General features: G+C 59.7%; 1 protein-coding gene across 4 annotated transcripts; it reads left to right on the plus strand.

Annotated features, from left to right (window-relative positions):
- Window positions 1-5,164: 5,164 nt before the first annotated feature.
- SMTN (smoothelin) lies at window positions 5,165-27,382 on the plus strand. 4 transcript variants are annotated; one of them, XM_064392069.1, is made up of 22 exons: window positions 5,176-5,535; window positions 10,518-10,678; window positions 10,919-11,012; window positions 11,121-11,199; window positions 11,293-11,576; window positions 13,066-13,168; window positions 13,359-13,576; window positions 13,703-13,766; window positions 14,956-15,054; window positions 15,605-15,922; window positions 16,871-16,974; window positions 18,991-19,107; window positions 20,122-20,280; window positions 20,372-20,447; window positions 20,717-20,881; window positions 21,431-21,493; window positions 21,655-21,718; window positions 22,048-22,218; window positions 22,315-22,435; window positions 22,507-22,658; window positions 23,988-24,160; window positions 26,453-27,382. In XM_064392069.1, exons 1-21 carry the CDS (start codon window positions 5,485-5,487, stop codon window positions 24,130-24,132), a joined length of 2,808 nt encoding a protein of 935 aa, XP_064248139.1. In that variant the 5' UTR covers window positions 5,176-5,484; the 3' UTR covers window positions 24,133-24,160; window positions 26,453-27,382. The 4 variants fall into 4 exon arrangements, with proteins under 4 accessions (XP_064248140.1, XP_064248138.1, XP_064248141.1 ...); XM_064392070.1 differs by lacking the exon at window positions 23,988-24,160 and having other exon boundaries at window positions 5,165-5,535; window positions 13,371-13,576; XM_064392068.1 differs by lacking the exon at window positions 23,988-24,160 and having other exon boundaries at window positions 5,170-5,535.

Below are 27,382 nucleotides of genomic sequence, written 5' to 3' on the forward strand. Positions count from 1 at the left end.
GAAATGCCAGCATACAGCAGGGAAGGGAGGTTCCCACTCTTCTTTGCAGGCTGGCAGCCCTGTGGTTGCTGGAGATGCTAACACCAAGGCCCTGTTTTCAAGCACTCCAGTCATCTGGGCCCACTACCAGGGAACAGGCTGCAGCCTGGGGAGTTGTGTCCTGAGCAGATGCTAGTTCCATGGCTGCCTCTGCCTGTGGGCTCCCTCTCCTTCTGGTGGATATGGCTTGTGGCTGCATGCTGCACTGTGGGGTGCTGTGCAGTGCCCTGGGCTCCTGGGCTCCTGCAGTGCTGGGTACTGAGTGTTTCCCTCTCCCCTCCTTCCTGGGGCACAGGGCAAGGTAGACTTATGGCCAAGAGGTGCCCTGCTAGGAGCAGGCTGTGTCAGAGGCACTGCAGCAGAAGCAGATCCAGGCTCCTGTGGCAGATGTGGTGCTGAAGGATAGACCCACTGGCTCCTGTGGCAGGGCAGGGAATGGGACAGACTGTGCTCGCTTCACAGGATCCTTGGGGGATTCTGTTCAGGACAGGGGCCAAAGGTCACTGGAAGGAAATGGAGTCACACTTTAACTCCTACAAGCCAAGGCAGGAGCTCAGTGCTCCAGTGCTGCAACCCCCACAGCACAAATTGAGCTGGACTGGGGTGGGCATGGACAGGAAGGGTGCTAACCCAGCACCTTGTGTGTGGATCTACCCTCTGGAGTGGCTCCACCAGGAGTGCAGGTGCGTGTCCTGAGCAGGCTGAGCCCCCGAGGACTCACCAGCATTACTCCTATACCAGCACAAGCAACAGACAAGAGCCTGCAGATAGACAGATAGACCTGCCCGTTCTCTTCCTCTATGCAGGTAGAGGCACAACAGAGATCCAGCCCCTGAGACCCACACCTGGGGCAAATTGCTTCTAGTTCATAGGGAAGTGGTGTGTGCTTTCTGCATGCTGGTGCCCATACCAGCCAGCCAAGTGGGACAACTGGAGCCCTCTGTATGTGGCAGCAATGTAGCACCCCAAAAGTGGGGCCTTCCTTGTCACATGGCTCCTTCCTATCCCAGATGAAGCAGCACCTCCAGGCAGGTAGGAGGCTGCCCATTGCCCCTGCCAGCAGCAGGATGTGAGGGATCCATTACACCTGATCCTGCCCTGGCTCCCAGCAGGATATGAATCATTCCTGAGAAATGGGGATATGTTTAGGCATGAGTATCCTGTCCTAAGCAAGTGGCACCAGTTCTGTGCAGGCAGGTGGTCCCTGTGGCTGGTCTGGCTGCTGCAGAGCTTCCATACTGCTGCCCTTCTGCTGATGCTGCTCTCCAGCTGCACTATGTGTCCCAAGACACATTCCTGTGCATCACCCTGGCCACTCTGTGCTGCCCAGCCTCCATCCACACCCAAGGGCAGCCCTTAACCCATCCCTTACCCTGACCCATCTCTGAGGTGTGCCCATACCCAGGTTCTGCCGTCTCTCAGAGGGTACAGCACTACATCCACCCCAGGTCCTGCTGCTCTGGCCTCTCTTCGTGCCAGCCTCTGAATTAAACAAGCTGCATAGTTCCCAGGGAATTACTGTCAAGGAGGATCTTGTCACATCATCACACCCAAGGCTGCAATTCTCAGGAGTGAGACGAGGAAGAGGAGGCAGGGAGAGCCCAGCTTCTCCTGCAGCCCAGGCAGATGGAGGATTTTCTCTCCTGCCACGAGGAGCTGGGAACCATGGAGTACTCTGCCATGGGAGGCCCTGAGAAGTAGGTCTGAGAGCTCCAAAACTCAACCACCATGATGTCACTGTTGATAATAGCATGGTGCCCTGTGGGACCTGCCCTGTTGTCAGCATACAAAGGAGTAGCAGCATCAGGGTTCACATGTGCATACCATGGGCAAACAGCACAGTACAGTGGAGCCAAGAACTACCCTTCTCCTCCCCTTTTTCCTGCTCCTCCCTACCCCCCCCCCCCCCTCGCTTAGCTCATCCTGCTGCTTTGGTCAGTTAGGAGTGGGTGCCTGGCCCAAACATACACCTGGGGTGACAGGTCTCCCTTCCCTGGCTTCCTCTGGGACTGAGGCCAGCCAGGTCAAGCCAATTTGTGATTTTGGGAACAGTAACAAAATATTGGGTGTGTGGACACTGGGATGGACAAAGGTCTGTGCATGTCAGAAGTTCCCAGGAGAGGAGGTATGAAACCAGGAAAGCTTCAGGAGGAAGAAGAAGTGATGGATTCCAAGACCCTCCTCTGCCCACTGCCGCCTGTGTAGCCCTGCACTGCCTGAGGGTCTTTGCTGCCAGAACAGCAGGGTAATGCTGGCCCCACACTGTGCTCCTGGGCCCAGAGGAAGGGCTATGCCCCAAATGAGATTGAATTGAATTGAACTGATTGAATTCTCCCTGCCTGGCACTAGTCACATCCCTACCCTTGTCTGCATTATCCCATCCGTGAATCAGGCAGGTGCCCAGACCTGTTCCAGACGTGTGCTTGCACAATAAAATTCCGTCACTGCTACTTAACATTATGTTTAGCATCCCCAAAGGGAACCCAAAGGATTCTTGCCCCTCCTCCCTTTGCGGCACTTATCCCCTGGCAGAGGGAGCCCCCAGGATCTGTGCACCCACCCAGGCCTCTGCCCCCTGATGCAGGTTCATCCCATCTACTGGGTAATATGATCACCTTTGTCAGCACAGAACACACAACAGCATACTGTGATTGCTGAAAACTGGTGAGATCACTCCCTCACCTGCCCTGCGCCAATGCACAGGGTAGCCTCCCCACAGCCCTCCCAGAGCCAGGCTTGGAGCTGGAGCCCTTGAAGAATCGTGTTGCCTGGGCTGTTGGGGTCCACTCCGGCTAGCTATAGACCCTTACCCACACGACACTTCATAGACAAAGGTAAAAGATTAGAGAAGCACTCTCCTCCATGTGGGAAACCTTGTCCTTTATTCCAAGGCACACATCAGGTGGACAAACCCATGGGAGAAAAAGAGAGCATTCCCAGGCGGCAGGGAGCTTTTATACCCCCGGGATGGGGACAGAGGGAGAGGTGCACAGCCAATGGGACACCAGTGAGGAGTGGCGAGGGGAGGGGTAACCCAGGGGAGAGAGCACCAGGTGGTACCGGGACAGGTGAGGGAAAGACCATGTGATGGGGAAAGGGGGTAACAAACCATATGATATAACATAAGCTATACAGTGCAATATAAGACTATTCTGTGCAAATTCCCAATCACCCAGTGCAAGAGAACAACTAAACTGGTGCACCACAACAAGCCCTGGGCTCTCCAAGGGGTTTGTAAATATTTCCTTGCTCCACTTCATGGAATAAGGAGGTCTGCTTGGAGTCTGTGCTTGGCTGGCTGCATGTCCACCTCAGCCCTGGGGAGCCCTTCATATGCTGTGTAGTGGGTGGTGATCCTGGGTATGTGGCAGTGGGTCAGTGAGGATGTGACAGGATCACTACCTGGGGGGATGGAACCAGAAGTGGTGCAGACCTGTAGGAGCACAGGCAGGATAAGTGCCGCTGCACATGCTGAGAGCTGAGCATCCAAGGCTACTTTATCCACAAAGCTCAGCATGCTTCTGCTTCCAGGTGCTCCATATGGGAAGACCATGCACAGATCCATCTGGAAATGCCAGCATACACAGGGAAGGGAGGTTCCCATCCGTGCTGCCAGCCCCACATCTGTATCCCTTGCCCTGCCCAGTGCTGCTGCTGGCAGAGGGGCTGGGGAAGAAACCTGATGTAACTTCAATAGCTTAAGGTTGGCAGTAGGGTGCCCCCCATACTGCAAGGGCAGAAGAGCTGCTACCAGCTGTGCTGCCTGAAGGCCAGGAGCTGGATATGTGGCAGGGCCTGCTCCCACGTGACAGCAGAGCTGCAAGTGATGCAGACCCCTGAGTGTGCTGGTGCTTGGTTCCTGAGGGGCTGTGTGACAGCAGAGATGGAGGGCACAGCAGACCCCAGGCCCCTGTGTGGCGGCTCTGTGACAGATATGGCAGGGATCATCCAGCAAGTGAAGATGATGATGCTGCTGAGACTGGCAGAGAGTGATATGTTAGATGGCACAGTGATTGGAGGGGTCGGCTTTAGTGTAGTTGCTTGGGCAGGGGCTGTCATGCTCCAGTGGAGCCCAGTGCTGCTCAGGCCTGGAGACTGGAGAGCTGCTGAGGAATCTAGGGCAGCAGAGGGCTCTGGAATGCCAGTGCAGCTGGAGACCCACCCTGGCAAACAGGCCTGAAGTGAGACATCTGAACCAACACTCCCAGTATGGAAACTGCTGGACCTTCTAGGCATCTCTACCATACCCCACCTTTCTGGCCTACCATGATGGGTTCTTCCCTGTGTCAGATGATGCCATGGTCCTGCTCCATCCCATCCATCTTCCCAGATCACTGGGAACTCCCAGAAAAGCAGTGAATTTAATATCTATAACCTTCTCTGGAGAAGCCCCTTGGTTTCCGGGTTGCTGGACAAGGCAGGGAGCAGCACCTCTCCCCCTCACCTACAAGCTGGAGTCAGATGGCAGCTGCCTGCTTTGCAGAGCCCACAGCACCTCTGGGTTATGTCAGGTACTTAGTCCTCTCCAGGGAATACTTCTGGCCTTTGCCCAGAAACAGGATTGAGCTTCAACATGTTTGTCCTCTACAGAGCAGGTCTGCACTTCAACTGCAGGTAAGGAGCTTGGGGTCTCCAGGGGAACCTCTCGACAGTAAGACACCAGGGCTTGGCTGTCCCAGCACTGCCTTCTAGGACCTGGAACAGGATGTAAAGACAAGCAGCTTTTGAGTTGGAGCAAGCAATAGGATCATGTGGGGAGCAAAACACATCCTCAGGGAGCCCTCGCAAGTTTTTGGGGGTGCCCTGGGCATTAATCCTGCAGCGGTGTCAGGGAGCAGCTCAAACAGCTCCCCAGATCATGCAGGGGCATCCCACGGTGTGACCCCCCAGGCCCGATGGGGAGGGCCTCTAGGCAGGAGATGCTGGTGGCCCCGCATCCCGCAAGCCGAGGGGCGCAGCAGCTCCTGCGGGTGGGGAGTCCCCACAGCCCGGCAGGGCTCGGGGACACTCTGCGGGCAGCGATACGCCCTGGGGTGCAACCCCAAGGGGGCCAGGCCCAAGTTCCGCCACACGGCAGCGGCGTGGGATCCGGGACAGGAGTGAGTCCGGAGCGGCACGGCACGGCACGACTGCTGGTGCACGGTGCCGGGACAGGGCTGGGCACCGGGTACAGGACCCACAGGTCCGGCGGGGCGGCGCCGGGCCGGGCTGGCGGCGCGGGGCGAGGCGGGGCGATGGGAAGCGGCAGGGCGGTGGGAAGCGGTGGCTCTGCTGTTGGCGCTATTGGGAGCACGAACGGGAGCGGAGCGGAGCCGGGGAAGGGGGGGAGCGGGGCGGGGCGGGAACGCAGTCGAACCCAGCGCAGGGCCGCACCGCCCCGGCCGCGCTTTGTTGTCTCGGCCGCCACCGAGTCCCGGCCGCAGCAGTGCGGGCCCAACACGCAGGATGTCTCAGGAGAGTCTCCTCGGGATGGACGAGGGAGCACTGCGGAAGCTGGTGAGTCCCCAGGCTGCTGCGGGTCTCGGAGTACGGCGCGCGCCCGCGGCGGTTCCGGGGGTGGATCGTGCCTGGAGGTGTCTCGGCTCCTTGAACCCCCTCGGGCCGGGGGCTGTTGTCCCAGGCGCGGGCAGAATGGGACCGGGCGGGCCTCGGGTCTGTTGCTCGGCCGAGGGATTCCAGAGCCATGTCTGGGAGCGGATGTAGCGCTGGAGACCCAGCGCTGGTCCCAGGCGGCAGCACCTGGAGGGACCCGCGCTGGCCCGGGTTGGGCTCTGGGTCGGGATGAGCTCCAGACGAGCTCTGGTGATTCCGAAGGCTCTGGCCCCGCTGCTCTGGCCACTTTTGGCCCTTTGCTCGCAACCTCGCCTGGCCGTACTGCCTGTCGCGGCTCCATCTTCTCGGCCGGCGGATCCCGGGGAATAGTTCCCCGATGCTGGCACAGTTCCCCGCTCTCCCGTTGCGGGCTCCCGCGCTGCCGGGGGCTGGCGCAGTGCCAGGCGCACTTCCCGGGCTCTGCCTGAATGGCTTTGCATCCCATCCCCTCCTGCGCGGCGGCTTCTGGGGCACCGACCGGAGCAGTCCCAGAAGCGAGAGCTGCAGTCGTGCGCTGCCGCGGCCGGTGGGCTCTGGAAGACGAGGGCCTGCGTGTCCCGAAGACGGGACTCAGGATACTCAGCCGGGTCTGGTGTCCTGGGAAGTCCCTACAAATGCCCGGCTTTGGGCAACCCCAGGAACCCCCGGGCCGGGACTAGGGCTGTGCTGGCTGCGCCGGGGATTAAGCCGGGGTGGCCCGGGCCAGCGGGGAGTAGTCACAGCAGGAAGCTGAGTCAGCCGGGAAGACAGGTCTGCTGGAACAGGAAAGAGTCGGGATGCCGGCGGGAAGTGAGGGCTGTGCAGTGCCTCCGCACGAGAGCTGCCCCCGGCTGAGCTTTCTGTCCTGTAGCCCTCAGCCAGCTCTGAGTGACACTGCCCTTGGTTCGAGCTGAGGAGCCCACTTGCTTCTCGTGGGGTGATGTCAGGGCCAATGGACCATCCATCCAGAGGCATGGGGTTGGGTGGTCAGGGTGTCTTCCCATCTTGCCAGTGCTCCAGCTCTGCCATGTCCCAGCCGAGGTCTCTGATCTGGGATGGAGCCCCAGGAGCAGTGGGTTCCTGGTGCCTGGCCAGCCCAGGGAGGTGGATCTCATCCTGCAGCAAGCACTGCTTCTATGGCTGCTTTTTCGATGACATGCTGAGGCTTCTCCTCCCCAGAGCACTGTGCTTGTGACCCACATTCCCCTGTGCTGTGTGGCACAGGCTGGAGGAAGCCTCATCTGAGCTGACATGAGGCAGGGAAGGAATTATTTTTCTTCTGGTTAGGTTTTTGGCTCCAGTCAGCTGGAAGAGGATTAGTCCATATAAGGGAAAACTGTCTCTCCCACTGCTTCCTCCCTCTTTCTCTGCTCTCCCCAGCCCTCCACTCTGCCTTGCTTCTCCTCATTTCTCTCAAGTGACACCTAGGCAGCAGCATCTGATGTCCCCAGGGAAACTGAAAGAAGGAGGCTGGGGGACTTGAGGAGGTCCCTGCATCCCCCTCACTCCTGTGCTGGCTGGGCTGGGAGCTGCCAGGAAGCCTCTGCCCTGCAACTTCTGCCATAGGCATCCATATTCCCTCCCCAGCTACTCACTGGTATCCCAGTCCCAGGGAGGCCTGTTGTGATGAACCAATGGTGCAGCATAAAGGTGACCAAGGGCTTGGAGAAGGTGGAGGAGAGAGCTGTGGGGGATGGGGTGGGTGCTACTGCAGTGTGGCCCTTAGGTGGATGTCCAGAAGCAAGAGATTGTTTGAGTGCTCACAGCTGTACTGAGCTCCAGGCTGTGGTCTGCCAGCTTTGGGCTGGGGAATGCTTCCCTCCCCCAGCCCCTCCAACTCTTAGTCTGGTTAACTAAGGAGGATGTAAATACCTTTGGAGACAGAGTCAGGGCAGGCCTGAGCTAGGAAAGTTGCTGCCATGAGATCCCCTTCTTCTTATACCCAGTAGCCTTTGGCAAATCTTCAATGGCCCTCGGAAGCACTGCATCCCTGCCATATCCCTGTCATCCAGTGTCCTTCCTGCTTTCCTCTGCCCGGCAGGCAGCCATGCTCCCCATGGCTCTTTCCGAAGGTGACAATGAAGCTTTGGGCTGTAGGAGGTGCTCAATGTGCCAGGCTCATCTGATGTCCCAAAGCAGTTTCCCTGTGGCCAGGCTCCAGCCTCCAAATTGCTGTGTGCTGCAGCACTCCAAAGAGCCGGATGGATGCCAGGCTAATTGCAGCCCTCCTGGAGGAGCTGCCCACTGCACTAGGGGTCTGAGCACTGCTGTGTTTGGCACCAGTGGGGAAGCAGCCTATGGGTGCTGTGTCAGTGCCTCTTCACAAAGGCCCTCTGTGTGCTGAGGAGGGTGTTTGCTTGGAACCATTAATTTGCTGGCAGCTGGGCAGGGCCCATGGGGCCCCGGCATGTACTGATCCCTGAGCCTTCCTGTGCTGGCAGGGTTGAGTGCTTGGTCCTTTGCAGCTGTTGTGGTTTCCGTCATGCTTTCCCATGCTACTGGCTACGGAGCTTCCAAAGCTGCGCATTTGCCTCATCCCAGCTCCCTGCTGACGTGGGCTTGGAATAAGGCATTTTCTTCTGCCCTGCCATTTCTCCTCTGGGGAGAAGCCTTCCAGGACCTGGGTGCATGTCAGGTCCCAGCTGAAGCCTCCTGGGTAGGACAGACCCCAGAGGTGGCAGGTGGGTGCCACACAACACGCCAGTGCCAGCATGTTTCCTGCACCAGGGTCTGCAGGGCTGGTGTCCCATTGTGTCCTCCTTTCCTGGCACTCACTACTTTTACAGCTGCTGTGCAGATGCCTCTTCTCTCTCCCCCCACCTCCCCCACTGCCCCAGCTGCTGGGGCCAAGCCATTCACTGCCAGCAGCTTACTTAGGGAAGGGCCAAGGCCTTGGCCACCCAATATGTAGTTCAGGACTGTTTTCCTGTCCTCAGCCTTTGGATGGCTGCAGGGAGAGCTGTCCTTACCGCAAAGCTCTGCCTCCAGCCCCTCATTTTGAGCTGAACCAAATTCCACCACTTCCCAGCTCACTGATGATGCCCTGTTTGCAGTGAGCCAGGCTTCCTGGCTGGCTGCCATTGCTGCTGGACCATGCCATTGTCCTGGTGGTAGTTGTCCCCACTGTAGTGGCATCCTTGGCATGCCAGCAGCCATCTAGGGCAGACAGGAAATGAGAGGTCCATGAGGATGGAGGGGCTGGTTTTCTCTCCAACACTCTCCACTGCTCTGGCGGTGCCATGGCTCCTGCTCTTCCCAGCTGCTTCCCTGGCCTTATGGTGGCAGAGGTGCCTGCTCTGGATAAAAGCCCAGAGTGGGCTGCAGGCCTCAGGTCTAGCCAGGATGCTGGAAGGGATGGTACTGCCTGCTAGCATGGTAGGGGCTGCTGGGGTGGGAAGGAAAGAGCACCCTGGCTCCAGGCAGCTCACCCAGAGCTTGTGTGTATTTTTAGAGTTTGCACACCCTAGGGGTTGGTAGTCCTGGCCACTGGTATCTTCCCAGCTGGGGAAGGATAATGCTCCCTATTGGGCTTTGTGGCTGTCAAGTGTTGGAGGACAGCAGTTTTGGCTGCTGCTGGGGTGGCACATGGCATCTCTGTGCCTGCTCTGTGCTTGCTGGCTTCCCTAAGTTGGGAATACCCTCCCATGTCAGCAAACTGCAAGCAGAGAGGGCAGAGGGCAATAGCTTCTCCAGAGAGATAGCTTCTCTGCAGAGAAGTCTGCATACAGGTAGTGGTGTGGGTCCCCCAGTGTGGCTCAATTCAGGTCCAGTCAAGGGACTAACCCTGGATCCCTGCTGCAGCAGAACTCAGAGAGCCTAGGTGGGTGGCCTGTCAGTGGCCCATGGGATAGGAAGGGAAGGGACTGATGTGCTTGTGCTGTGGCACAGCCATGGCTTCTCCCAGATGGGGCTTGATGCTGCCAGCAGTTGCTGTTGGTCACTGGGTTTATTTTTAACGAGCTCCATGGGAAATCACCTCCCAGGTTCCTGATGTCAGGGCAGTGTTGATGTCCTACAGCAGGATAGTGTGAGGATAGTGGGACCATGCCTGCTCTGACTGGGCTTTCACTGCAGATCTGGCTGTCTTCTGCCCCTTGAACATCAGGAAGTGTGTTCATAGCATTCTGGAAAAACTGGAGCTGGTAGTGGGGCTGGGATGTGACCTGATCCGGAAGAGGGAGAACAGCTCTGCATGTCCATGCCAGGTGCTGGCCTTAGGTGGAGTGAGGAGCACCTGGAGTGCCTGTGACAAGTTCATGAGGGCATTTGTGGAGGAGTTGTGGCTGTGCTTCTCACACATAAAGGGTTGGACTTGGATTTAGAACAGATCCCACTCATGGATTTGGTTCCAAGAGCCACCTGCCTTCTGCTAGCAGTGAATGAGGGTGGGGAGGGCTGCAGGGTGGACAAGATGACTCCTTGGTGGGATGCTGAGGTCCTTTCAACCAGCACCTCCTGGGAAACATAGGATGAGAAGAGAATGGGCTCTTCTGTTCCTTCGTTGCTGGAGGGGCTGGCGTGAGTAGGAGGACTCATTCTAGAGCTGGTGGTACTGGGAGGGGCAGAGCTGCAGGGCACCAACCCTTGCAGGCAGCAGGACCACTGGTGGGTGTTCATTTCCCATGCTTGTCTCTTTGACCTTTACATGCCCGGAGGTTTCATTGCCACCATGACAGCCCCTCCTCACTATGGCTGGTCCCAGCATCCTGTCCCAGGGGGGCCGTGCCCACTTCCTGCAGGGCCTGGCAGTGCCAGGCAGCATGCACTGGGCACGTGGGTGCCACACACAGACAGTGCCTTTGTCCAGAGTGTGAGCAACTCATGGCAGTGTGGGAGAGGGTGGCACCAGGACCGAGATGGGGACTCAGTGACCAGAGCCAGTGTTGAGCCCTGCCCTGTGCACCCAGCTGGAGGCCACACTGGACCTGGCTGAGCGGCGCCGCATCCGCTCGGCTATCCGGGAGCTACAGCGGCAGGAGTTGGAGCGGGACGAGGAGACATTGGCATCCAAGCGCTTCCGTCCAGAACGCAGCAGCCATCGACAGGACAACAAGGAGAATTGGCCACAGTGAGTCCTGTTGTGAGCTGGAGTCATTCCTGCCTCTGCCCTAGGAGATGGGGGCTGCGGTAGCTGGCCCCACTGTGGCTGGGATAGATTTGAGTGAACATGAGGGTGGGAGCAGCATGCACAGAGCAGCTTGGCACATGGTAGGGCCTGTTGCCTGGATCTGCCAGCTGCCCACAAGGGGACTTTGCTTATAAGTGCCCGTGACAGCTCCCAAATGGCCACCCCTCCCACCCTGCTCAGGTCCCGGCACCGGGAAGAGGAGCAGAAGGCAGCCCTCGCTGCCTTGTCTGAGCAGCTCGAAGCTGTCACCAGCGTGGAGGAACTGACAAAACTGGTAAGTGACTGTGTGCCGGGGCAGCCTGTTTGCTGGGATGGAACTTGTGCTGGGGCTGACCATGGGTCACCCTGTGCTGGGGCTTTCCTGGGTCCCTCCCTCTTGCAGCTGCGGTCAGCGGGTGAGTATGAGGAACGCAAGCTGATCCGAGCTGCCATCCGTAAGCTGCGGGCTGAGGAGATTGAAGGTGAGGCACCATTCCTATGTTCTGAGGGGGAAGCCCTGGAAAGTGTGAGATGTGGGCAGCTCCTTCCTGAGCACCATTTTTGCTCCCACCCAGCTGCGACCCTGGCTGGGAATGTGCAGAGCAGCCGAAAGGATGGCAGCAAGCCCCCCACTGTGCCTGGGGAAATAAAAATTTTCCAGAGGGACAATGCTGAAACACCAGCCCTTACTGGGAGTGAAGAAAGCTGTGGTGAGGGTAGCACCAAGCCTCCAGGCACAGACAGGAGCGGGGAGAGCAGCCACCAGGACGATGAAGAGCCAGCACTGGCTGGGCCAGAGGAGAGTGGATACAGGGAGGTTGTGAAGCAGGCCCCTGCCCAGCAGCCCAAAGGCTCAGCGGTGAGTGTGTACAGCACTGCAGGGGGTGGGACTGTTCAAGGTTTCATCTTTTTTAGAGTTTGCACCTTTTCACCTTTTACTGGGATTCCTGTGCCAGCTTGCCTGGAGCACAGAGCCCTGGGCAAGCTGTGGTTGCCTGCCTGAAGGGATTGAGGCAGGTGGGACTGGGGTCTTTGGGGACAGGGCAAACACAGCTGGGCTGTGCCTGCATGACCCCAGCAGTGGTGAGCTGGGGCTGGGTCTTCAGGCCAGGGTTACCCTTGGGCTTATCCCAAGGATGCTACCTGGTGGGGATCTGGGGGCCCCTTGGTGCGTGTGGTGCACCCATCTCTGCTCCAGTTCGTGGGGATGGGGCTCTTTGGAGGCAACAGCTGTTCATCTCTCCTGCAGCAGTTCTCCTGTGTGGGTAGAAACCTCAGTTCCCTGTCCCCCTTCTCATGATGGCTGTTCCTGCCAGCCTTTGAGGGGCCAGGGCTCATTCTGGACTGAAGCTGCTGGGAGCTTTCTGGATGGGGGAGGGATAAACTGGTAGGCAGAGCTACAAGGAATAAACTGGGGTTTTCAGTGCAGCAGGGATGACGCTGCAGAGACTCTGTGGTGGTAGGCGATCTCTGCATCCAGCCCTGTGGGGTTGCCCTTTGAGGGTGGGGGTGAGAAGAGGAGAAGCAATGGGTGTACCCGCAGCCAGGTAAGAAGGTGTGGGTTCTCCCATTTGCCTCTATCCAGCCCTGCTTCTTCCTCCGCCTGCCCCAGGGCTGTAGCAAGAGACTTCCAAAGGGATGTAGCCTTGTGCCACCTTTCAGCACTGTCTGCCTCCTCATCTGGATGTGCTGGCATGCTGTCCCCAAGCCTGGCTGGGCTGGGACATCACTGAGCAGCTGAGAGGGCTGTTCTGCTGGCTGATTTTGATCTGGCCATTTCCATTCCTGAGTTTGGGGCCCGGCTCTCCTGTGCCCCCTCAGGGTATGGGCCCCTCTTAATCTCCCCCTGCCATAGAGTCATGGTGCTGCTAGAGGCACAGCCAGGACTGGCACCTTGTTCCCTAGCTGACACCAGGACACCCTAGCCCTGCTCAGACTTATGTCACAGACAGATCCGTCACCTGTGTGTGGTCCCATGTTCGGAATATTTCATCATTTGCCAAGCAGAGCTGCAGGTGCTACGGACAGGGACGGGACAATGTAAACCTGGATATTCCCTACATCACGGAACCCTGGAGTGCCTGGGCTGGAGGCATGGGGCAGGTTTGGGGTCCCCCTTCACTAGACACTGTCTCTCTCCCTGCCCAGGGTGTGGGGACACTTGTCCCCCTGTGAGCCTCTTGTTGTGACCCCTGTGCAGGGACTGGCTTGTCAATTCCCAGCAGCATGCAGGCAGGGACCTGGATAGCATGCGAAGAGTCCACAGCCTGTGTGTCCCTGCCTGGAATGGGCCACGGCCATGGTGGCCCAGTGGGAGACTGGAGCGGGGCTGGTTCTACTCCCCCCAGGCCTGCAAGCAAGAGGATGTGGTGGAGCAGGAGCATGTCCCAGCTGGGATGCAGGAGCTGTGCAGCCAGCAAGCGAGAGACCCCCAGAAACGTGGTGCTCAGGGTGAGTCCCCATAAATACCCATGGCAAAATCCTGTCAGGGTTGTGTGCCTGGGGCCAGAGCTGTGCCTGGCTGGCTGCAGGACGATGGAGGGCATACTATCTCACAATGGTGGGCAGGGCAGCTGGGTGCCTGGAGGGGCTGCAGGATGCATTGGCAGGCTACCTGAGCAGAGTCTCTTCTCACCCACAGCTGTGGTTTCAGAGACCCTTGTGCTCCTGGAGCTGCAGCCAGCCCCAGAGCCCCATCCAGAGCCTAAGGATGGTGGTGAGGACCTGCAGAAGGGTCAGCCCCAGGCAGCCTGGAAGGAAGGGAACCTGGACAGCCCTGCCAGCGCCCCAGAGCCCAGTGTGGCGCAAAGCCCCAGAGGGGAGCGACTCATCCTGGGCCAGCCCAGTGCTGGCAGTCAGGTACAAAACTGGTGGCAGCTACCGCTGCCCTCCCTGCCCAGGGCTGGCAGTCTGTGGGTGAAGCCAGCTTGATGGGGGGACTGCATGTAACCCTCAGCTGAGTACTCTGCCCCTCTACTCCCACAGCTTCATGTTGGGGTACACTGCCAGGTGCCGGGGCCAGGTGGGAGACATGAGAGGCCATCAGTGGGTAAGTGTAGCCTTGAGGGGGGTGACATGAGAGCTGTGGCCGCCTGCCAGCTGGGCAGTGCCACCCCAAGGCCCCCCCGCTCCCCTGTCCTGCAGCATGTACATCCCAGGCAGCCCTGGGGACATGACTCCAGCCCACGTGTGCTGGGCCAGGATTGTGAGTGCAGGACACAGCCAGGCCAGAGGCTGCCCTTAGCTGGGGGCCGATTGCTGCCTAGCCAAGTGGTGGCAATGCCCACCCCAGCCAGGGAGCTGGGTGCCAGGCGGGCTGTTTACTGGGGCTCCCACTCTGGCCGGGTTACTGCAGGGCCATGAAAGGGAATCTGTGCCAGTAGCAAACCCTGGCCTTTTGCATTCTTTGTCCCAATAAGGCTGGGAGCTGTGCACGGCTGGCTCTGACCACCCCTACCCTGGGCCCATCACCCTGCAGGGCCTCCCCACAGCCCTGAGGGATTCCAGTGTCCAGCAGTTGCCCTCTTCCTACTGCTGGGAAAACTATCCCCATGGCTGTGCCAAGAGGAAGTGGGGGAAAAACCAAAAAGCAGCTCTGCTTCCAGGGTCAGGGGTGCTCCCCTGACAGGCGGAGGTTGCTGTCCTTCTGAGGAGCCCCTGGAGGCTGCTGGCTCCTGGGAAGGAAGAAGCCCTGGGAAGATACTAGGGGTGATGGGTTGCAGCAAGGCACAGCCCTGGGGTAGAGGCAAGTGTACCCGACCCCCCACCCTTGCCTCACTGGAGGCTCAAACCTGGATTCTGAGGAGAAGCTGAGCCCCGTCCCCCCTCCATGGGCATCAATGACCCAACCCAAGGGCAGAGCTCTGCCTGCACCTTTGAAGGCTGAGCCATCTGGTCCCTTCAATGTCTCTCCAGAGGTGATGGTATGCCAGGGCCTGGTGAGGACAGGTTTGATCCCAACCTTTCCAACACAGATCCCAGGGACCCCTACTGCTCTGCTGGGCACAGAGCCTTCCTTCTGCTGTGTGGTTTTGCATTGCAGGATGGAGCCTGTGCCTGGGGTGCAGGGCAGCCCACAAGTGCTGATGGATTTTGGCACTAAGCTTTGGGGAGTGTGGAGTGAAAGGGAGGGAGACTGCAGGGTGCTGTGCTGGGGTGGGGGGATGCCAGCAGCACCTGTGCCGTGCTCACCCTCTGCCCCCTTTATTCATTCCTTCCCTGGCCTGTCTCTTTCCAAGCATCAGTGCCCACCCAGGAGGTCATGGGAACCCCGGCTCGCCTGAATACTCACCGGTGGGAGCTGGTGCCCTCCTCCCTTTGCCTGGCTAGCCCCACGGGTAAGATCCTAGTGGTGGCTGCCTCCATTCTCTGCTTCCCGGTGGCCGGATGTCCCCGGTGGAGCCTGGGCAGGTGTCGAGTTCTGCAGTGCCAGGATGCCGCAGCATGCTGCTGGCTGCCCACCTGCCCTTTTGCTTCCTGCCCAGAATCCCTCCCTCCCTCCCTCCTATCCATGTGCACAAGCGTCCGGCACCAGTGGGGGGAGGGAGCAGAGACTTTGAGAGGCTGCAGCCACCCTGGGAAATGCTGGCTGTATCATGGGATCTCTGGGGGACAGCAGTACCTCCCGTGAGCACGTGAGGGATTGCATGCGTGGGCAGGCGCTCCGGGGGCATTGTGCGTCCTGTGGGCAGCCTGGGGGGGGGGCTGCATGCACAGTGCGGCATCCCGGGGCGGGGCCAGCATGCATGGCAGGGGGCACCCCAGGATGGGGGGCAGCGTGTATCGCAGGGGGCACCGCAGGGCGCTGCATGCACGGCGCGGGGCGAAGCCCCGGCGGGGACACGCGCGGGCGGCCTCAGTCCGGTGACCCCGCGCCCTTCCCCGCAGAGCCGCGCCCCGCGGGACCCCCACCTTCCCCCGCCGCCGGCTCGGTGCGGGAGCGCGCACAGCGGTTCGGGCCGGCGGGGGCGGGCGGCGCGGGGGGGCGGGCCGGGCCCGGGGCCGCCCAGCGGGGGCCCCGCACGGCCCCGCCGGCGCCCGCTCAAAACGCGCGGGGCAGCGGCAGCGCAGCTCAGCACCCGGCCCCGCGCCCCGCCGGCTCCCGCCTCGACGCCATGAAGACCTTCTTCACCATCGAGATCAAGGATGGGCGCGTGCAGCCCCTGGCACCCCGCATCACGGCCGCCCCCGGCAGCCAGCGGGCAGGTGGGCACTGACGGGGTACGGGGTGTGCAGGACAGCTCCAGTGGGCAGATGGCATCTGTCATGAGGCTTGACACTGTAGGGGTGATGGACTTGGGTGTCATGCAGGGAGGTGGGATTGGAAAAGGTGCAGATCTCTGTGGAAGGTGGGCACCACAGGGAAATGGACATCCAGCGGGCTGTAAGCACTACAGGACTGTGCTCCTAATATGGCAGTGTGCACAGCTGGGCAGTGGAGCAGGTGGGTCCAGTGGGCCATCGGACACTGACATTTGGTGGGCACAAATGGGCAGGGGGAGGCAGGCAGGCTGAGCCAGGCCAGGTGGGTGCTGATTGGCAGCAGGGGCATTTAAGTGCTTCCAGAAGAACAAAGCATGCCTGGTAGCCCTCATCCTTTGGCATGCACTCTCATTGTGCTTGGAGCATCTCAGTTCGGGGAGACCATCCGGCCCTGCAGCCTGTCCGTAGCCCCACTGTCTTACCATGTTTATGTTTGGGCTCATTCCCCAATCCCTGCCCTACCCCTGCAGCCCTACCCCATCCTCTCCCCACTGACCTGCTGGTTCAGGGGAGCCCACGCCATCCTGCTCTCTTCCATCCCACTGCTGCACCGTGTCTGTTCCAGCCCTGCCCCAACCCTGCTTGCCCGCAGATGTAGCTGGCTCAGGATGGCTCCTGTGGCCATCCTCTCACCGGGGGGTCTTGGCTCCAGCTGAAACACTGCAGAAAGCACCCTTCCTTGGGGAGGATGAGAAGCCAGGGCAGAGAGGGGTCTTGACTGCCCCATCTCTTGCTTTCCCCGAAAGCACTTTCCCTGTGCCAGAGCTCAGTGCTCACTGCCTGGGCAGGATGTGTGGGGCAGGCATATAGTCCAGCCAGAGCCACTCCCCACCTGTGGCGTTGAGCCTGTGAGCTGGATCAGACCTCACATGCCTCTTGCTCCCCTTGCAGAGGTGACTCTGGATCTGCGGAGCACTCCCATCCGTATCACCACCATCCCGAGCAGCGTCAGCAGCATCTGCAACATCAGCAGTGTCAGCAGCAATGTCACCAAGGTGAGAGCCCCGGGGGTCTGTAGGGCTGTGCCCCACCTGGTCATTGCCTGGCAGCTCCAGGGCTTGGGATGGGGACCAGTGACCCAGAAGTTAGTGTAGGCAGCATGCTCCAGAGCTTCTGTCTGGTTTTGGTTGGTGCTTTTGTTTTGATAGGGTTTTTTTCATCAAGAGACCCTGGACTTTGTGTGTGGTTGCACACCCCCAAATGAGCCCCCTGCTCTGTGGACTGTGCCACCATGTACTCAGACACTTGGGGAGGTGGGCAGAGGGGGACAACGAATCTTTTGTGGGTCTCACTTTGTTTTAAACACCTTTAAGGGTGGCAGCAGCTCAGGGAAAAACCCATTGCCAACCACCCCTCTGTTTTTCCTCGTGGGGATGAACCTTGGTCATGTGTCTGGGGAGCCTGCCTTGGAGGGGGGCTACCCCTGGAGCTGTGGGTTGGAGTCTTTCATGTTTCTGCTGTGCCATCCTGAGTGGAGAGTTCTCAAAGCCCCAGCCTGTTGAGGAAGGATTCTTGGGTGCAACTGGAGAAAAAAAAACTGAAAAAACAACCCCTCTGCAGTGTCTTTGCGGGGAGAGCAGGCTGTGGCCATCCTGGGGCTGGGTGCACACAGGAGACAGCCCTTCAAGTGCTTTAATCTGCTCCTGCCCATCTAGGGTAATGCAAGGCGCCCGTGTGCCGCCTTGGCAGGAGCCAGGATGTCAAACGTGGCTCTGTTTCACTCATGGCCCTGCGCACGCCTGGCTGCCTCTGCAGGAACAGCGCTGTGTGTGGCCTGTGTCACTGCCAGTGGCTGTGGTACCACCCGTGACCTGGGGCATACTGGTGACTGTGGTACCACTGGCTTCACCCCATCCTCAGCCCAGCCCTTGCCACCATGAGGCAAGCAGTGCCCACAGGTGCTGCCCACACCTGCCAGCAGGTCCTGCCTGTGGGCAGCTGGCTGCAGTGGGGTGACTTCCCTAACGGGCATGCTTGGCCCAAGCACTTGTCAGCTCTCATTAAGGTATTAGTGGGTCTGTCCGGTGAGGTGGGGGGCCTGAGACCCATCAGCTGCGTGGCAGGAGATGCAGCCTCCAGGTATGCTCCCAGTGGGCAGCGAGGAGGAGGAGGATGAGGCAGTGGTGGTGGCAGCCCTGCCATGTAGGGCTTGGTTGGAGGACCAGCAGGCTATAGGGACCTCGGGGCAGTAGCCATGGTGGCATGTCTTCTCGTTGGTGGGGTACTGCCTGTATCTGTGCAGGCACCTGCTCCCCCTGGGGCAGGCACTGGGGAGCACAGGCATATGAAGACCTAAAATCCATGCTGTGACCAAGGCCCTTGCACCAATGCCAGCCTGGGGCTGGAGATGTTGTGCTGTGGGTGATGCTGGCCCAGAGTGGGAAGGCGCTTAGACAGAAGAACAGAGCAGTGGCTGGCTTTTTCATTCACCCAGCACTGCCGTGGTCACCACTTTGTCCCACAGCCCCGAGGCTGATATCTGGCCTGGAAGCCTCCAGGGGTGGGGGGGCCACTTGCAGGGCTCCCCTTGCTGAGCCACCTGGTCCCACAGCCGGATGTGCTGCCAAGTGTGGCGCCTGGCTCAGCACCCCTGCACGGGACCCCCGGCTGCTGGGACCAGAATAGCCCACAGGCAGGGAGTGGGCCAGCCTCCAGCTGGGGGGGTGCCTGGGCCCCTATAAAGGGCAGCAGGACAGCTGAGCGGGGCTCGCCGCAGCGCCTGCACCGCCACCATGCCGGGGCTCAGCTTGGAGGGGCTGGTGCAGGCTGGGGTGGCTGAGCTGGCAGAGCTGCGGCAGGAGCTGGTGGCATTCCGGGGGGCAGCAGAGGGGCAACTGGAGCGGGCTCTGCAGCAAGTGCAGGCACTGGCACAAGCACTGCAGACACTGGAACAGGAGCACCTGGAGTTGCGGGCAGAGCTGGGGCGCCTGGGCCGCCGCCTTGATCTGCTGGCACCAGGGCTGCAGGTGCCCCCCGGGGAGGACATCAGCACCCTCTTTCTGGAAGCACAGGACCCTTGCGCTCACTTTGAGGGCACTGAGGAGCCCAGTGGCCCTGTGGCACATCCACCCACTTTCTCCAGTACGCGCCAGCAATCGACCCTGCATCTCTCCCGAAGCAACAGCAGCGTGAGTGTGGGCAGCTCTGCCCCATGACAGGGGGAAGGGAGGTGGTTACCAGCCCCCAGGGCTCTTGTGGGTATCTGTAGCCCTGGCACAAGGTGTGACTGTGGCAGCAGTGCACGGGGACACGGCACCATGGGGATCTGCCGCTCCTTGGGCTCACTGTGGTTGGGCTGTGCACCCACCTGTTTCGCATTCCCAGGGTGCCAGGTGGGAGGCCACAGGCAGCAGTCTTGCCCCCACCACAGCACCAGGCACAGGTGGTGGCATGGGCACATGTGGCCAGTGTCAGCTCCGGCTGATGGCTTTGCCATGGATCAGTTTACCAGTTCACAGGATGCAGGATGGGGCCAGGTGTGTGCCTGGCTGCTCTGGCCCCACTCTGTCATCTCTGGTGCCCTGTGCCCTATTCTGGGCCTGGCCCACTGCCTGCTATGCATTGCTGGGGGGTTGTGCTGAAAGGGACTTGGCGTCCTGGCTATGCTTGGACAGGGGCTGAACTGGCCTAGATCTTGGCAGGGATGCAGAGGAAAGCTCTTGACCTCCTGCACAAGCTCTTCTCTACACTAAGTCCCTTAATTCCATGGAAATCCCTGTGCTGCTAATGGTGTGCACTGGCCTTGCCAGCACCTTGCCCACTGCTGGGTAACACCCACTGCTCAACCCAGAGCCGTGGACAACTCCTGCCTTCTGGGGGACCCAGCCACCTCCTGCCAGGGAGCAGGAAGGATTTGGAGATACTATGGTAGCCAGACTGCAAGGAAGAGAGGGACTGCTGGGCCTTCCTGGGGCATGGAGTGCTGCAGATTGTCATGTCCCCCTACCTGCCTTGGGCACTGCAGATGCTTGCAGCACCGACCAGCTGAGAGCGCTTAGGCCCCATGTGGCACATCCTGTCTAGACTTCTCACTGCCTGTAGCAGTGGGCAGGTGTCAGGGTGATGAGGGACTGGACCCTGAGAAGAGGTGGGGGCATGGCCAAGCTGGCAGGGGGCTCAGCTGCATAGTGATGTCCTTGCAGATGGAGCCAGAGGTGGCGGAGCAGCAGCAGGCACCAAGGCAAGAACCAGAGCTGCCCAACGGCATGGAGAAGGTGCAAGTGAGGGAGGTGGAGAGAAAGAGCAAGCTGAATGTCGAGGAGCTGAGCAAGATTGAGGATGAGGATGTTCTGGATAAGATGGTACTTCTTCCTCTGGTTTGGGCTCCTTTAAGAAGGTAAAGGGACCTCAAGCTGATGGCAGAAGACTAATGATGACTTCCCCCTCCTGTAGTTGGATCGGACGACAGACTTTGAGGAACGACGGCTGATTCGAAATGCCATGCGGGAACTGCGGCAGCGCAAGCGAGGTACTCGGGGATGGTGATCCCTGCTGGGGTCAGAATGGTGGTGGTGGTGGCAATATAGGGCACTGAAATGTGGCTGCCCAGCCGCGGGGAAGCAGTAGGAGAGTGTGTGCTGGTTCCTCTGTTGCCCCCTTGGCTTTGCGACGCCAAGGACATCATCCTTCCCACAAACCAGTTGTGGGCCAGCAGCAGCTTCAGGAGTCCTGGTGTGGCAGGAACCATGCCCACCACCCCACTTCCCTGCTGATGCCATCTCCCTCTCATGTTTGCAGACCAGCGGGAGAAGGAGCGGGACCAGCGGCTGCAGGAGGCTAGGAGCCAATCTGTGACAGGAAGAGCTGGCCATGCCACAGAGACCACCACCACACAGAGCACTCAGTCAGCCGATGGCTCAGCAAGCAGCACCGTCACCAAGACTGAGCGTCTCGTCCAGTCTAGTATGGGCTGGGCCGGGAGGGGATGTGCCAGCCCTTTGGGGGCCTTGCAGAATGCTTCCCAGTGCTCCGCCACCACAGCTCCTTTGCCATTCACTGTCTGTCCTGAGTCTGGCTAGACTGTCTTGGGAGCAGGACAGTGTTTCAGAGCTGAGTCTCTGGCTTGCCCAGAGCCTGCTTGGGAATAATTAAGGGTTTTGTTCTGGTGACTTCCCTCTGAATCCCCAACCCTGGCAGGATGGCAGGGCCTCATCTGTACCTTTGGCCTGTGTCTTGTCTCCTATATCCCTGCTCTCCCAGTCCCTGGATGGCTCAAGCTGAGTGGCTGCAGGGACTGAGGGATGCCCCAGCTCCCTGCTGCTTTGCACTTGCCTCTTTGTTCTCTGCCTGGGGGCACATGCCCTCTGTCCTCTCTCTGCCTGCCACACCCATGGCTCTACCACCTGGGACTTCTCCCTCTTGCAGTGAGTGGGTGTGAATGCTTGGCAGCAGCAGGTGTCTGTGTGTGCTGCTCCTCCCAGCCCAGCAGTTCCCGTTGCTTTGTCCCTGCAGGTGATGGCACCAAGACCTCCCGTACTACAACCATGGAGTCAAGTTACGTGAAGAGATCAGACAGTAAGAGTTTTTCCTGCCCTTTCCCCATAGCATCCTCAGGGTGCAACCCTGGGGCATCGTTGCTGAGCTGTCAATGCCCTGATGCAGGCAGAGTCCTGCCTTCCTGGCACAGCTGCCCTCAGCTCCTGCCCAGGGCCTCTTTCCTTCCTTTCTCTCTGCAGATGGCAACAGCACTTTTGTTCAAACCAAATCATCCTACAGCTCTTCATCCAAAAAGACAGGCAGGTGAGCAGAGGTGCCTGTGGAAACAGCCCCACATGGTCCCTGTCACTTACCTGCTTGCACAAACCCTCCGCCCAGCTTGCAGTGTCCCCATGCAAATGTGACTCCAAAGCCTCCTGGTCCTTGAGGTACATCCACTGTGTTCAGAGGTTCTCATGAGTCCTTCCTTGGGCACAGAGATAGGTCTGCCAGCTGAGGACCTTAAACCACCTCTCTTCTATCCCAGGGACATGGAGGTCTCCAGAGTTCCAGGGCTGGCCATGGGCTGAGACCACAGCTTGCCTTCCTCTGGACTGCCACAGTCCCTTTAGCATTGCCTGTCTCTCTCCCAGCATTTTTGACCGTGAAGATGAGAGTGCGTCTCGGCAGAGCAGCCTGGCCGCACTGGAGCGGCGTCAGGCAGAGAAGAAGAAGGAACTGATGAAGGCTCAAAGCCTGCCCAAGACATCAGCCTCACAGGCACGCAAGGCCATGATGGAGAAGCTGCAGAAGGAGGGTGGAAGGTGAGGCTGGGCCTGGGGCAGGCTGGCCAGGGCAGTGACTGCTGCACAAATAACAACTCTGCAGCTATGGATAACACCCCATGTCTCCTGCCACAGTTCAAACCCTGCAGCATCACAGACCGCTGTGCAGCGCTCCTCCAGCTTTGGCGTGCCTAACGCCAACAGTATCAAGCAGATGTTGCTGGACTGGTGCAGAGCCAAGACTCGGGGCTATGAGGTGGGTGCCACCTCCTCTTCCTGTCCCAAGGCCAGTCACTCTGTCCCTTGGTAACTTTGTTGCTTTCTCAGCATGTGGACATCCAGAACTTCTCATCCAGCTGGAGTGATGGCATGGCCTTCTGTGCCTTGGTCCACAATTTCTTCCCTGATGCATTTGACTACAGTAAGCTGACACCCCAGAACCGCCGCCAAAACTTCGAGGTGGCCTTCTCTTCTGCAGAGTACGTACCTCTCTTGCCATTACAGGGACTTGAGATGGCTTGGAGCAGCTTGGGGTGGCTCTCCTGCTCGCTGCTGGGGCGAGGGGGGATATGTGGAGTTGATGGTGCTGGAGGTGGGTGCCTGTAGGTGTCACTCCCCCCATGCAATGCAACAAGGTTAGGTGCTGTGGGGGCAAACAGCAGCTGGAATGGGCAGAGTCACAAGAGGCCAGTGCAGCCCAGTCTGGTGTGGGAAGGGTGGGTATGGGGGTCTGGTTTCCTGAATGTGGGGCAGAGCACCCAAAGACAGAGCAGCAGCCCCATGAGCCCACCTGGCTTCAGGCAGTACTTTCCATCCTGGGGTACCAGGTGTGGGACTGCAGTCTGTGGGGGGAGCAGGGTTGGCCTATGCCAGGTTCCTCCTTTCACAGTTGTAGGGGCTCAAACACCATTGCACCTTCTCCAGTCTCTTCCTTTCTCCTTTTGCTTCTGGTTTTCCTGGGTGCTGAGAGATGGGAGTGCACCCAGCTGGAGGGCTGGCAGACAGGCCCTCTCTCCTTCCTTCTGTCTCTCTCCCACCCACCCACCCACTCTTCTCCTCCAGCACCCTGCCAGGGGGCAGGGCTGGGGGTGGGGGTCCCATCCTGCTGATGTCCAAGGTGGCAGGGTGAAATGGGGACTCCCACAAGCTCCCAGGGTGCCGTGGTGCTGTTTGGTGGAGCGAGAAGGGGGCTGTGGGCCTGGCTCTTGGTGCTCCTGTTAATGGATTTTTTGCCTTAATTGGGAAACTGGTGCGTGGACTTGAGAGAGCCATCGATCTCTCCGGCCTGGAAGCCAGGTGGCCTCTCGTCCTTCCTCCTCCTCCAGCTCTTGTGAGCGTCCTTTCCCGAGCTTCCTGCACCAGGGCTGTGCCGCGCGGTTCCAAGTGGAGCTGGGCAGGAGGGCTGGGCTTGCCCCCCCGCCATCCTCCCAGCGGTTCTATATAGGAGCTGTATAGAGCGCCGCTCCACTCTGGAACCCGCACCCCGAGCACCTGGCGCACCAGAACACCTCACTCATCCTCCTACTCCTCCTCCTCTTCATCTGTCTTTCCCTCTGGACTTCACGCCTCTCCACGCCACTCACCTGCCCCTCTCCCCCTTGCTTGTGCCCCCCAGTATCACTGAATGGCCTTGGCATGGGGTGCCTGGAGCCCTCCTGCCCCTGCATCATGCATCGCCAGAGCATGCCAGAGCGGAACAGCTGCCAGTGGGATGGGAACTGCACTGATCTGTGTCTCTTGTTTTCTCTTCCTCCCCTCCCTGACTGGGCTGCGGTCACTGGCTTGCCCCTCTCTCTCCCTGCACCCAGGAAGCACGCGGACTGTCCACAGTTGCTGGACGTGGAGGACATGGTCCGGATGCGCGAGCCAGATTGGAAGTGTGTGTACACATACATTCAGGAATTCTATCGCTGCCTGGTCCAGAAGGGGCTGGTAAAAACCAAAAAGTCGTAGCCCATTGTCAGCTCCCCCAAGACTGATGGTGAGAACCTTCCCCTCCAAGTACCTGCCCATGTGCCCACCACCACCAGGGCTCAGCAGGGATCTGACTGCCTCGGCTGTGGATGAAGCTGGGGGATGCTGATGGGTGAGGGGCAAGTCCTGGCGGTGCCAGACATGGCCCAGCAGGACATTGGCAGAGACAGCTGGCTGGGCTCCAGCCTTCTGGAATAGTACCTGTGGGGGTTTGGGCAGGGGGGACTGTTTCACCCTGGAGTGCTCTTTGCTCTCCAGCTATGGGGAGGGTAGTAGTTAGAACAGAGCCGTGTCCCCATGGCTGAACGTGATCGAAGGGTCAGCTGCTGGGGATGCCGCTCAAGGTGTTCTGAATGGTCCTGTCTGAGTGTGGGTGGCCCTCAGGATGCTGCAGCATCACTGCTTCCACTTGCTGCCTCATTCCCCTGCCCCAGGGCGCATGCCCAGCTCCAAGAGGCTGCCTGCTCATATATGGGCAGAAGCAGGAGCCTGGAAAGTGTGACTCAAGGCTCAGGTCCTGCAGTGTTTGTGTCAGGGTATCCTGGTAGAGCTGTGGCTCCCCCAGCTCTGCACAGTGCTGGCACACCAGGGCCCAAACAATGGCTTTATAAGGGCAGTCACTCTCCGTGCACTGTCATTGCTCCACCACTACCCCCTGAGCCAGGCTGGCAGTGGCAAGGGCTTTCCCAAGGCCCCAAGCATCATCCCCCCCATCCACACAGTGGCCAAATCATGAGGTGGGGCTGGTGCCAGCCAGGCTGTGGGCTTGGAGCCCACTGAGCAGGCAGCAGAGACCTAATGCAATGGCTGGGGCCATGGGATCCAGGGTGGGGGCCTCTCCTGGGCCCTGGTGCTCCCCAGGGGCTGGCACTGGCTGGGGTCACTCCTTGGGGTGGAGCACTTCTAGGGGGCAAATGTGTGCAGTGGGGCTGCTGCAGGAGGGCAGAGAGGAGGTACAGGGCTTGGAGGTTGAGGGTGATGTTGTGGTGGGTGGCAAGCATAGGATTCAGACCCTCCTTGTGTACCCTGTCTTTGGGGGCAGGGCCCTGCCTTGGGAGATCCTCCTTTTGCACCCAGAGTCTTGGGGCAGAACCTTGAGCAGCCCTGGCCAAAGCAGCTGAACTGGCTGTGGCAGCAGCAGGGGCTGCCAGTTTGTGTCAGCACCACCCCCAGTGCCAGTGCAGCCCTTGCTCCAGCAGCAGCAGCAGCCTGAAGGGGAAACAGTACCTGGTAGGGGTGCAGGGCCTGGGCAGGGCCAGGAGGGTTGGCAGCAGTGGTAGGGTTGCTTCTGTGCCCCCTACCTCTTCTCTCCCTGTAGAAAGGAGGGGACAAGAGGTGGCCAGATCCCCTCCATGCCTTTCCTGGTTGCCATCCTGACTCCTAATTGTGTTGTCAGTCCCTTCAAGTGCCCAGGGAGCCCCAACTTGGGCAGAGATATAGCCCAGGGAACTGGATGGGTGGCAAGGCAGAGTGGGCCACCCCTAAAAAAGGGCAGCGGCAGAGCCCCAAGGCTACCTTGGGGATGGGGACACAACCACAGCTGATCTGCCAGGGCACCACAAGACTGGTAGCTCCTGGAGCCAGGTCCTGCATGGACCCCTGCACTGTGGTGGAGCAGGGAGAGGAGGAGATAGGCCAGGCTGAGTGAGCTGAAGCAGGGCAGTGCCCACTCCAGCAGTAGGGTGTGCTGGGCCTGGTGCAGGTAGCCCCTGGGCTCCAGTCCAGGGCAAAGGAGGGAGCCAGGTTGCCAGGGCTTAGGGGAAAGCAAAAGAGCAGTGCCAGGGCTTGAGGCAGGAGTAAGGAGCAGCATATAACCAAGATCCACCCCCTGCTTTCCCTGAACTATACGGAAATAGTAGGGAAAATAGGGGAACTATAGGGGAAATAGTAGGGTTTGAGCAATGGCACAGCAGACACCTGCAGCCAGGCTGGGCTCTCCCTAGAGGACATCAGCATCAGCTGGAGGAGCAAGAGGAGGAGGGTGGGCACGGCTTTAGCAGGGGTTGACTGCCAGCACCAAGAAGTGGGATGGAGAGGCTCTGGGGAGCCAGGGGTGCAAACAACTGGGCAACCCGTGCCCTGGGGCAGGCACCTCCCAGGGCAGATAGCACATGCTTTTCTCAGTGTCTGGAGCAGAACTGTGGGTACCAGGGTGGGGTGGGTGGTGTGTGAAAGGAGCTCAGCAGGTCTGAGGGCAGCAGTGCCCACACCAGCAGGCCCTGGGCAGTGTGGGGTGCCCATCCCAGCCCCCACAAGGGGCAGCCTGCTTGAGGCTATGCTGAAGGCTTCATCTCTGCAGGACGCTGGTGGACTGCGTGCCGCTGGTGGAGGTTGAAGACATGATGATCATGGGGAAGAAGCCTGACGCCAAGTGCGTCTTCACCTACGTGCAGTCCCTCTATAACCACCTGCGTCGCCACGAGTTGCGCATGCGGCAGAAAGAGTGCTAGAGCCTGCCCTTTGCAGCCCCACTGCTGCCCTCACCCCAGAGCTGCCTGCGGGCAAGGGAGCTGCTTGCCTGGGAGGCTCTGGGGGACCATGGGTCTGGCACTGGCAACAGAATTCTTCCACCAGGGCACCCCCACACCTCTGCATTGGCAGAGCTGCTTCTGCCTCAGCCAGCTGTGGGCTGACCCTGTGGGCAGAGCCAGGTGGGCACTGCTGGGGATGCTCCCACCTTGGCTTGCTCCCTGTGCTCCAGCCTTTTTTAAGTTATTTGTTCTCCAGGAATTATTTGCCCTTCAGGTACCATCCCTGTGTCCCTGGGGTGGCGTGGGCACAGCTGTGCCCTCAGACTCAGGCCCCCTCATGGGTCTGTGGCTGAGCAGGGCTGTGCAGTTCAACGAGGGTCATGGTACATCCTGCAGGCAGCACCTGTCAGTGGTTCCCTTGGCCCCCTGCAAGGAAGCCTTTCTGCCCACTGCAGGCCCTGCTTGGTGTCACCTCCCTGGGGACAGCTCCACAACCATGCCAACTCCCTGCTTCCCACCTCCACGTGCACCTGAGGCACTTCCACATTAGGGGCACCTGTGGGCTGGGGAGGGGGTAGCAGCAAAGGGTCCCAGGGCAGTGCAAGGTGAATGGAGCAAGCTGGGACAACCGCCCCCACTCTCCTCTCCAGCTCAGGCCACCCACGTGCTCAGCGCTGCTCGCCCCTCTGTCACATCTCTACACCCGCGCTGACATGTGTACCAACACCAGCCAGATAATAAAGATTTATTTAGGGCAA

The sequence above is a fragment of the Passer domesticus genome, chromosome 17, assembly GCF_036417665.1.
Source record: "Passer domesticus isolate bPasDom1 chromosome 17, bPasDom1.hap1, whole genome shotgun sequence".
Taxonomy (NCBI): Eukaryota; Metazoa; Chordata; class Aves; order Passeriformes; family Passeridae; genus Passer; species Passer domesticus.

Bases quoted from the DNA above. Each gene is read 5' to 3' on its own strand.
- SMTN (XM_064392068.1), top strand. From the start codon at position 5,485: ATGTCTCAGGAGAGTCTCCTCGGGATGGACGAGGGAGCACTGCGGAAG. The intron at 15,055-15,604 runs GTAAGATCCTAG...CCTTCCCCGCAG, and splicing joins TTGCCTGGCTAGCCCCACGG to AGCCGCGCCCCGCGGGACCC. The intron at 15,923-16,870 runs GTGGGCACTGAC...CTCCCCTTGCAG, and splicing joins CCCCGGCAGCCAGCGGGCAG to AGGTGACTCTGGATCTGCGG.